Source organism: Humulus lupulus, chromosome 5 (assembly GCF_963169125.1).
Source record: "Humulus lupulus chromosome 5, drHumLupu1.1, whole genome shotgun sequence".
Taxonomy (NCBI): Eukaryota; Viridiplantae; Streptophyta; class Magnoliopsida; order Rosales; family Cannabaceae; genus Humulus; species Humulus lupulus.
In genome coordinates, this window is record NC_084797.1 from 114,632,287 (window position 1) to 114,642,824 (window position 10,538).

The 10,538-nt window shown below is 38.5% G+C and overlaps 1 protein-coding gene across 1 annotated transcript; it reads right to left on the reverse strand.

Annotated features, from left to right (window-relative positions):
• Positions 1–3,172: 3,172 nt before the first annotated feature.
• Positions 3,173–6,411, reverse strand: LOC133777596 (squamosa promoter-binding-like protein 7). Its single transcript, XM_062217289.1, has 3 exons — positions 5,328–6,411; positions 5,120–5,241; positions 3,173–4,039 (listed from the first exon to the last, which is right to left on the reverse strand). The coding sequence occupies exons 1-3, from the start codon at positions 6,041–6,043 to the stop codon at positions 3,519–3,521; spliced, it is 1,359 nt and encodes a 452-aa protein (XP_062073273.1). The 5' UTR covers positions 6,044–6,411; the 3' UTR covers positions 3,173–3,518.
• Positions 6,412–10,538: the final 4,127 nt, after the last annotated feature.

The window sequence follows — 10,538 nt, forward strand, 5'->3', positions numbered from 1 at the left end:
CCTTCTTGTAGTACTAAGTTTCCTTGACGCAGCTCTCCAGCACTCTAGAAACTCTAGTACTATTATGACCACTGCGCGTGGTCTACTCGGCCCTGCTGGCCTTTGATGCATATATTCCATAACTCAGCATCTCCCACAATGCCACAGTGTTGCCCACACCAGCTAATCACTGTGAGGCAACACGTTCCACTCAATTGTCTCACGCGCCTCCCTTCTTGGGCGAAACAAGATAACATGTAAACACCTCCAAGTATGACTGCCCTCTGACAATCACGGCCACCTTGGTCTCCATGTGATGCCATTTGGCACACAAGTAGCAACTGAAGCATTTCATGTTCATCTTTATCTAGTTCCCCAAAGCTATCCACTCTCGACCTCTGTCGTGACTGACAAGCATCTGACGGCCACCATTATGCTCCCACACTCTTGCATACAAGTTCCCTTTTCAAAAACAGCGCTCCTTGCGACTTACACTGTCACTCAGGCAAACCTGAACTAGTGAACCCAGCATAAAACCTTGACCTCTCGATCAAACCTTGTCTCGTGTCAATGAGTTCCAACTCTTTTGTAGCACCTCTCCACAATTGTACGTAGTTGTTGTCTTTCTAGCATCACTGAGCTTTGATTCAAAGTAACCATAACTTGTCCCCTCTATAGGATGTCCAGTATTCCCACGAAGAAGAGCAACCAAGTCTCATCCCGTCTCAGCCTACTGATCCTTTCTAGGTGACTAAAAGGCTCAACGACATCTGTCCAAGCATCCAGACCTTTATGGTCCTTCAGCACGCCTACATCCTTTCTAGGATGGGCCAACCAGGCACACCCCAACTTGAGGTGAACCTGGCTCTAATAACAACTGTCACAGGCTGACATTTTGACAGCGGAAATGCCCGTGCGGCACCTTGACTCCTCTGAGCCAAGGTCAGCCTTCTAACCATTCGAATAACAATGGGCACATTTTTTGCGCGACCGTGTGCCTCTGCACACAACTCTCGCTAAGTCATGCTCTCCAGCATCTATGAGTGCAATTATGAATCAAGGCTGTCTAGCCAAGACACTCACACTGACCATAGGTTCTCACTATGGCAAGGCAAATCCCAACACTGATGCTCACCCAAACATTCGCAAGTCAAGGTAGCATGTGTGGCTAAGAGCCAACACAAAATTGACATGCCAACACCTCCTATCATGTCCCATTCGATACTATCCGATTAGCTCACGTCGCAGACCAAGGACTCCCATACGTCCATGGTCCAATCCTCAAGGAACCATACCATCATGCATGTTGGTAGGCCCTCGAGATTGGCTGCCAGACTAGTAGCACACACTGGACCTCTGTCCTACTCAAGCATAGTGCACCCTCTAATGCTTGCATGCTAACAAGTCCCACGGATGACTTCCCATGCCATCTCGTGTCGAGATTCATGGCCATGGCGCACCACGACATCTCTCGAAGGTTTAGGCCACGTTCCATGCAAGCGGCATCCCGGTAAGCCAAGGGAATCGTACCCTTAAACCTCTGGCAGCACACTTCGACGCATTACCGAGGCAACCCGGTAATGTCCATGAGTACTCCTACTCATGGAGACATATGAGTCCCCTCGTGGTCCTCATATTCCCGCCCTACTAGTCCTCCCAACTAGTAGTAGCTCACTTGACGCACCTGCGTCAGGGGGTGGTGGAGAGCTGACACCAGGTGCTCCCCCTAAAAAGAGCCTTCTGAGCTTTTAGCCTTCTACTAGGAACATTTATGATTTTTGCTTGGGAGACATATTTGGCTTCCAGCTCGCCAATTCTCCAAATCTCCCAAATCCAATCATACCATTGCCTTCATTGACCCTTCAATATGGAACCTACCAAGTCCCTTCCATTTTTTGGCAATATTGAACTTATTTACGAAAATGCCATTGTCGTACAAACTAGGCATCAGTATGCTCACCAACCCGCACCTTCGCGTGCACATCTGACCGAGCGCCATCCTAGCTTGTAACATGCCCTCAAGGCTGGCATGTTACATTGAGCACCACTGATCCCCCTTAGCAATTTTCAATAAAATTGTCTGTCTACTTTTAGCTTTTAAAAATCAACGAAATTAATTAGTAAATATTTATATATGTCGTCAACTTTCTATATACTATCTATTTAATTAGAATATCTTTATCATGATATTAATTAGGGGTGCACAAAAAAACCGCTAATCCACCCCACTCACCTAACCCATCAAAATCTGTCCGCTTTGAACCCGCCCATTAAAGAACTCGCTGAAATTTGATTGGGTTGAACTCAACCCGCCACTAGATGGGTTGGGTACGAGTTGCGATAATATAAGGTGGGTCCAACCCGCACTTGCTACTTTTTTTGTATATATCTTTTAATAAAAATCTAAACTTAAAAATACAACTCATAAATGGTTCAGTGAAAATTATAAAGTTTGTGACCCTTTTAATATTGGATTTTGAGATGTGAATGATTGTATTCTTTATATTTATACACATATATATACATATTTATAATAGTCCAAATGTTTAATTTTTTTAATGAAAGCTTTCATTGCTATGAGATTAATGATAATAGTTTAGGAATTGTATATAAAAACTTGCTTAGGAAAAACTAGATGAAAAAATATATAATGTTACTTGTATTGATGGTTTAAATATTAGTGAAACTTTCCATAATAAAACTCAAATTTTTGAAATTATGATTGTGTGGATTGATAAGTTTAATGTCATTTATAATTTGTATAATTTAGATAATTATTAGAAATTTTTTTATGAAGTTATAAATTCAAGTTTAAGATATGATAATATTTTATCAAGTTATTATTCATGATGACATTGATGAGTAAGAATGTATAAGTTGTAATACAATTTTTTATTTTGTTAAATATCATAAGTAGATAATTTTGAATTTTAAATCAACTCAACCCGTCAATAAAATTGCACAAATCTGCCCATAAAAAAACACCCAATCCGCACACTTATTGGACAGTTATGAGTTGTATTTTTCTATAACCCTCAAATAAGAAAACCATCCAAAACCCGTCCATCGTGCACCCATAATATTAATATGTACTATCAATGTTGATGCATCATAAACAAACACGTATTTCATCATGTGCATGAAAATCTATATATACAAATTTTATCTGCTTTGCAGCCAAAGTAGTGGCATATAAAGTAACCCTTCTCTAGTTTCTTTTATTAGCTTGTAAAAAGCATGATGAATTATTGAACCCAAAAGTAAAGGGAAGGAGAAAGGTTAAGAAAAAATACTAAGGGCATTTGAGTTTCTACATATCTAATAATGAAAAACACTTATATCCTCTTCTTTTTCTAACAGATGTACTAATGATACTACATAGAATTGTCATCTTTGCGCCACACATTCGTGTTCAACAAGAGAAAGGAAGTATAGAAAATACAATATTCCAAAAATTGGAATTTATTTATATTTTTAGTAGACAATTTCTCCTCGATTAATAACTTAACAAATAAACAATCGACCAACTCTTAGAAATTCTAGACCAGATTGTGTCCCTGAAAAGAGTTCCACAAATGATGATCAGAACAATTATCTTCCTCAGCCTTAGTTTTTCCCCTTGAAGCCATGAACGTCCCAAATTCCTGGCTCGGTGCCTGCATGAGGTCAAGTGTGACATGCGTGCAATTTTCGCTTATCCTTTCCCAGCCACCACTCTGGTTGGGCTCGGGAAACATGTTGTGGTGATGGTGGGACTCCACTGAACCGAACCCTCGTGGGGCCGAGGCCTCGGAACCAAAGACGTGATCGCTGGGGTGATGATGATGGTGATGAGAGGGCCATGCATCCCTGTCCACAACTAGCTGACGAGCCAATATGGCTGCACGGTTTTCAGCAATGAGCTCACGAAGGGCAGCGCTAGATCTTGAGGAGAGGTCGGATTCAGATGGGGGCACCCAAGAATAATCGGGCGTCTTAGATGACAGAAGAGAGAGAGCACGTCCTGTCGTGGACGCTGCCATGTATGGAAACCCCCCACCCACCACTACTTTATTATTCTCTGTTCACAATCAAATGCTTCAACTTTTATTATCTTAAAGCTATGATAGTACTAAAATTGACGTGGTTAGTAGATACGACCAACTCTTAATTTGAGTATAATATAATAAATACCAGTACTGAATGATATAAGTAAGCTTCACAAAATTTAGAAATTTGTCATATTTCAAGAGCATTATAATATGTAAAAAATAACCAAAACATGATATTCATATTATGCAATATATATATATATACTAATACTGTACTACATATACTATGATTGAAATGTAATGTTATATTAACAAAGCACGGCACACATACTCTTATAAACTTTTAGGGTTTGAATTTATAACAAGAAATGGTTTGTATTAACTTTGTAATTAGTTATCCAATGTAAACATAATGATGGCGCGCGATTGGAAATTCATCACCCCTGCCAAATTTCTAGAGATGTTTGCAGTTCAGGAACGAACAAGAATTCCAGTACTTTTTCTCCTTTAAACCACTAAAGAAGTAAAATATATTAATTTACATTATTTATTTAGTTGCTACAGTTTTTAATGTCAAAAGTAAGCCAATCCACCACTCTATATATGTGATGTACTATTATTACTGTACTACCTAGTATCCTTATATGTGTCTGTATACATACTATACTAATGATCAACCCAGTCCTTATTTTATACTATCTAGAAATTAGTTTTTCTTACGCAATTTAATTTGCGCATGTACACATAGGACGCAAATAAATAAATTCTATAAACAAAGTTGCAGAGTCAAATCATCAAACTACGGAAAACTTTTACAATCTTAATCTGAAAAATGGGACAAGATGTGATAACAAAATTAGTATCAATAGGAAGTAGAAAACAACAGAAAATGTTTGGCATGCATATGTATGATGACTTGGCCATTTTAGTTTGACTTAATTTGGAAATATAGTTTTCTTTCCCTGTTCTTTCAGGTGTATAAATACAATTGGTAATAATAATATAAATCATAATTAACATCGGGATAGAGATACGAACTTATTTAAAAAAAAACAAGTTATAGAAGGAACAGATTTTTTATAAAAATTGAAATAATAATAAAAGCGTACCATGATGAGAAGAGTGTCTGGCAATAGAATCATGAGAGCTCTTTCTTCTTCGCTCATTGTGGCCGGCTAATCTTCTCTTACAACTTCTCTTAGACTCCTCAAACTCCGACACTACATGAAACCTGCTCACATCCAACTTATATTAACAGTTCTTCGTCTTATTTAATCCAAATATACACTACAGAAATTAGATGCATGATAGACTAACCTGCTGCACTGCTGACAAAAGCGTTGCTCTAGCCCTGACACCATCACCTTCGGAGCCTTGGAGTGCATCTCACACACCTTGTGTCTCCGGTGGTAATCCTTAGCGTTCACCAGCGCAACGTGGCAACCCTCCACCTGGCACTTTGGCACCGTCACGGGTAACAGAGACTCCGCAGCCGTCGCCACCACACCTCCACTTCCGTACAGGGCTTTGCCCCTCTTTATTCCCAGCGGGAACCCCATCACGCCTCGCTCCCCCATTGGCCCCGTCGTAGCCGTGGCCGACCCCGACGTGTCCTCGAAGTAGTGCCTCTTCCCTAGCTTCAAACAGACGAGGTGAGGGTCCGGATGTAGGTGGATCCCATCCCCAACGGCGTTATATAGCGACTGGTGGCCATGATGCTGTTGCATGAACCCGTGTCCTCCTTCTGCTGTCGTGCCCTGTTGATGGCCATACCCGCGGGGCATAAGTAGCTCGTCACTTGGCCCAAATCCATGAGACCTCGACCCGGAGTTGGGGACCTCTTCCGCCTCGCCGGATGCTGCTGAGTTAGCATAAAATCCAGTCGTATGAGTTGGGGAGGTAGTCGTCCAGTCCATTCTAGAGGCAGAATTACTGAGCTCCCAAATATTCCAAGCCAATGTACCAGTTGAACCGATGTTAATATTAACGCCTTGTGCTCTGTTACCTAGCGTGTTTGATTCCCTGATATCCATTTTCACGCTACTTAATTGTTTGGAAGGCTTTTGGGTTTCCTATCTATTAAAAGGATGGTACACTTCTTCTTCTTCTTCTTCTTCTTCTTCTTCTTCTTCTTCGATAATCGATTCGATAATAACCCACATTGGTCTATTAGGCTCTAGTAAATTGGTTCCCTATAAAGAAGTAAGAAAAACTTGTTTAAAGAGACAAAAAGAGGAGAGGGAGTGAGAGATGAAGGGTCGTCTTGGTGTTTGCTTGTTCTACTCCAATGGGGTTAAAGTTTTTGCTTAAGAAAAAGGCTGCAAAGTCTCGGCAGACAGGGTCACGAATAGCAGAGAAAATAGAACAAAAGAGGGAGAGAGACACGCGAGAGGTAAGTGGATGGTACGAGGGACACGTGGGAATAGTGATAGTGGGGGCCAACTATGCTATGCCGTTTTGGCCCTTCAGATCATTTATTACTTGATTTGATATTATTTGGAGAAAAAAATAATGAGGGGAGAGAGAGAGAGATGAAGTTGTGAGTGATTAGACTGCTGAGGGGATCAGAGATAATGGTTTCGGAAAGAGAACAGAGAAACTTCTCTCCAAATTTCTTTGTTCCAATCCAATACAAGAAGTCGAGGTTAGTTGGTTTCGTACGAGTTTCACACTCGCAGCTAAAAAGTACGTGTACTACACTGTCCATTTCTTTTTATCATTGCTTAATCTGCATGCACTTACGTAAATCTTAATCTAAAAAAAAAAACGCACCCTCTATCGATGTTATTATACTATGTAGTACAATGTTTTGTTGATCACTAGGGAGTCTGAAAACACGCGCCTAAGAAGGTGGTTAAACTCGTCTCTTATATATAAATATATATTATTTTTTTTGGGGAGGTTTCTTTATATTATTCAAATTTCAAATATTCTTTATCTATATATGATTCCCATGTGGAATCACTTGTCTAATTAAACAAAGCTTTGGTTCCTTCTCTTTATTTCTTTTGATGCATCGATCTGCACGTGAAATTAATTGTTTGTTCTTTACATTAATATTACGCTGTTTCGTTCTCACACCATTGATAAGTTGAAGAAATTAATGTATATATTTTTTTTTATTAATTACATTTTAATTTTATTTACAAAAATCATATATAAATAATTATTTACTAATCTATACCTTAAAATAAGTTTTTTAATTATATTTTTTCTATTTTATTCAAATCTATACATTTCTCTTTTTTTCTCTCTTCTCTAAAACTTTAAAATAAATTCCAGTTACACTGCTAGTCGGTTAGGCTCAAAAGTGTTATCATCGCAACCTAATCATCAAAGTGATCATATTGATATGTTCGAAGCATATGTTTTAAACTGGATCAAAATTTAATATACTAAAATTTGTATTTTTATTTTACATTTAAAAGATATTATATTGTATTTTAAACAACTTAAATTTATTTAAAAATATTTCAAATAACCATTTTAAAATAGATTATTTAGGATATTTTTTGGTAACTTTTAAATAGAATATAAAAAAATGACCTTATAGTATACTTGTACGCCCTGATTTTCCACGGGCTATTAGCGAACTGAAAGATGGCCTAATTATATCAGCCACGTGGATACCACATGACCGGGGCTGCTGTCATCAGGTCCTACCTCTTTAGCTCGAGGTAACCAAAGGTTCACCAAGATTATTTAAGGGCCGAGTCAGGAAGATAAAAATCGCAGGTCAGGAAGGCGTCCAGCTCGGGGCACGAGCTGGAGGTGGAAGCCGTGACTCCTTATAAAGTCAACCACGCAATGTAAACGTGCATATATTAGACATCACGTGTCTGATATATCCCTGAATTCTCGAACACGCAGCATGAACGTGCGTATTGAGGCACCCACGACTGGGTTGGGCCGTGCGGCCCATTATCCCCCTTACCTGTTGATTAGACCACACTTCATTTGTCAGGATTTAGGAATTAATCATGAATGTCACAGAAGTGACATGATGGGTAAGAAGGTCACGGGATGACCCCCCTTACCAACTCCCAAGTGCCCTCTCCTATAAATATGGAGACCCTGAGAGTTGCAAAATGTTTGATTCTATTACATAACAAAACACCCTGTAAAAAATACCAGAAATATAGCAATAATATTGGCTGGTGGAGTAGAAGGATTTTAACCTTTGAACCACCTAAAAAACGTAGTTGTGTCATCAGTCCATTTTAACGATCATCTATCTGTTTCGGTTCATTATTAAGCACTAATCTCTTCCTCTTATTTTCTTAATTACCTGTTGGCGAAGAACCGCGTCAACAATACTAAAAGTAACTTTTAATAATAAGTTATATAGTAATTTGTTATATTTTATTGTAACTCATTAGTTTCTAAAAAATAATTAATTGGCAACGTAAAAGTATCTTAAGTTAATAGACATTATAATATAACTTCAAAATGACTAATCAGTGTCTTAAGATAAAAAAAAATTCAAAAAATAAGTATTGGAGATAACCAAAATGTATATAAAATAATATGTTATAAAAATAAAAAAATTTCATGAACAAAGTAATTAATTGGTAACTTATTAACATTTTAAGTAACCAAAATGCTACTTTTCAAACCCTGAAAAACGGGAAAACTGGGATTTCGAGAAAGTTTCAAATTCAAGTATATTACTTTTAGAACATGGTATTTTTTTGATGACGTGGCAAGGTATTTTCGTATATAAAATTTTGTTGGTGAATTTTTTAATTATTTTATATTATAGGTATATAATTGTAAATATCCCAAAAATTTAAGGCCTAATTTTGAAAAGAATTTTTTTGGGTGAATTACCTTCACTAAAGCAGATCTGTGATGACTGCAGCTTCCGCACAACGATCCCCTTGTAATTAAACTACAAATAGATCAGTGCATACTGGGTCGAGTCCTAGTAGATGGCTAAGTGGTGTGGATATTCTGTTCTGGGAAGCATTCCAGAAGATGGGAATTGATGAATCTAAGATCTGATCCACCACATTATCGGTTCTTGGTTTCAACAATTTCAAAGTATACCCCAACAGTGCAATTAAGCTCTAGTTATATGTGGCAGAACGCTCTCTAGACGTGGATTTTGTCGTCATAGATTCACAAGCAAGTTACAGTGTCATCATGGGCATAAGTTGGATTCACAAAATGCAGGGTGTTGGGTCTACCATATACCAAGTTATGCATTGTCAATCCCTTGACAAAAGCTATACCATTGACATTAAAGGCTGTCAGAAGCAAGCACGGAAATGCTTTATCACTATGAAGTAAACCTCTGACATGCCCTCAACAAGTACAGCCAACCAAAGATATCAATAACAATTAATGGGAAAATTACCAGCATTTCTTCAAGCCGTCGAAGAAGAAGATTTTCCAGAACGCAACCTGACTACAGTAGACGAACTTGAAGAAGTATACCTCGATACCACGGATAAAAGCAAAACAGTGTTGGTAAGTACCCACCTACCTATAGAAGAGAAACTATTGCTCGTAGATTTTCTCAAAAAACACACCGGCATTTCGCTTGGTCACCGCAAGACATGTCAGGCATCGATCCTTTATTTAGGATGCACTGTCTTAACATTTCGAAGGACTACCAGCAATGAAGCAGAAGAAACACAAATTTGCACCCGAAGTCTACTAGACAATGCAAAAAGAAGTCAATCGATTAGTACAGATAGGGGTGATAGAAGAGTGCTTGTACCCAAGCTGGATTGTCAATCCGGTGGTAGTCCCGAAGAAAAATGGCAGGAAGAGAGTATGCATCGATTATACAAACCTCAACAAAGCAAGTCCAAAAGATAGCTACCCTATGCCAAAGATTGATCAAATGATGGATGCTACAGCTTGGTGTGAGCATATGAGCTGCCTTGATGTGTATTCTGAAAATTGCATTCATACAACCTTTACCACAGAAAAAGGACTTTACTTTTATAAACTCATGTCTTTCGGCCTAAAAAAATGCATGTGCTACATATCAAAGGCTTATGAATAATATGTTTGTTAATCAGTTGGAGCGCGTTATGGAGGTCTACATAGACGATATGGTATTGAAATCCAAACTACCTTCAGAGCACATACAAGACTTGACCGAATGTTTTGTCGTCTTGGATCACTTCTAAATGAAGCTAAACCCAGACAAATGTTCCTTCGACATCTCTACAAGTCAATTTTTGGGTTATGTTGTCAATAGAAGAGGAATCAAAGCTAATCCTAACCAGATTAATTCATTCGCGAAAGTCTAGCTATATAGGAACAACAAACAGTGCGCGACGTACAGAAGATTACAACATTAAGCTGTTTTATTTCTAGAATGTCGGACAGATGCCAACCATTCTTTCATAGCATCAAGAAATCATCCAATGAATTTTGGGGTGATGAGAAGAAGTGAGCATTCCATGACTTAAAAACCTATCTGAGTAATCCTCCAATTCTAACCTTACCTATTCCTATTGAGGAACTCTTCCTCTACTTAGTCGTATCTTTCACTGCGGTAAGCTCTGTATT

Coding starts and splice junctions, on each gene's coding strand:
- LOC133777596 (XM_062217289.1), bottom strand. CDS start 6,043: ATGGATATCAGGGAATCAAACACGCTAGGTAACAGAGCACAAGGCGTT. Junction 5,242..5,327: donor TTTTGTCAGCAGTGCAGCAG/GTTAGTCTATCA, acceptor GGATGTGAGCAG/GTTTCATGTAGTGTCGGAGT. Junction 4,040..5,119: donor CAGACACTCTTCTCATCATG/GTACGCTTTTAT, acceptor GATTGTGAACAG/AGAATAATAAAGTAGTGGTG.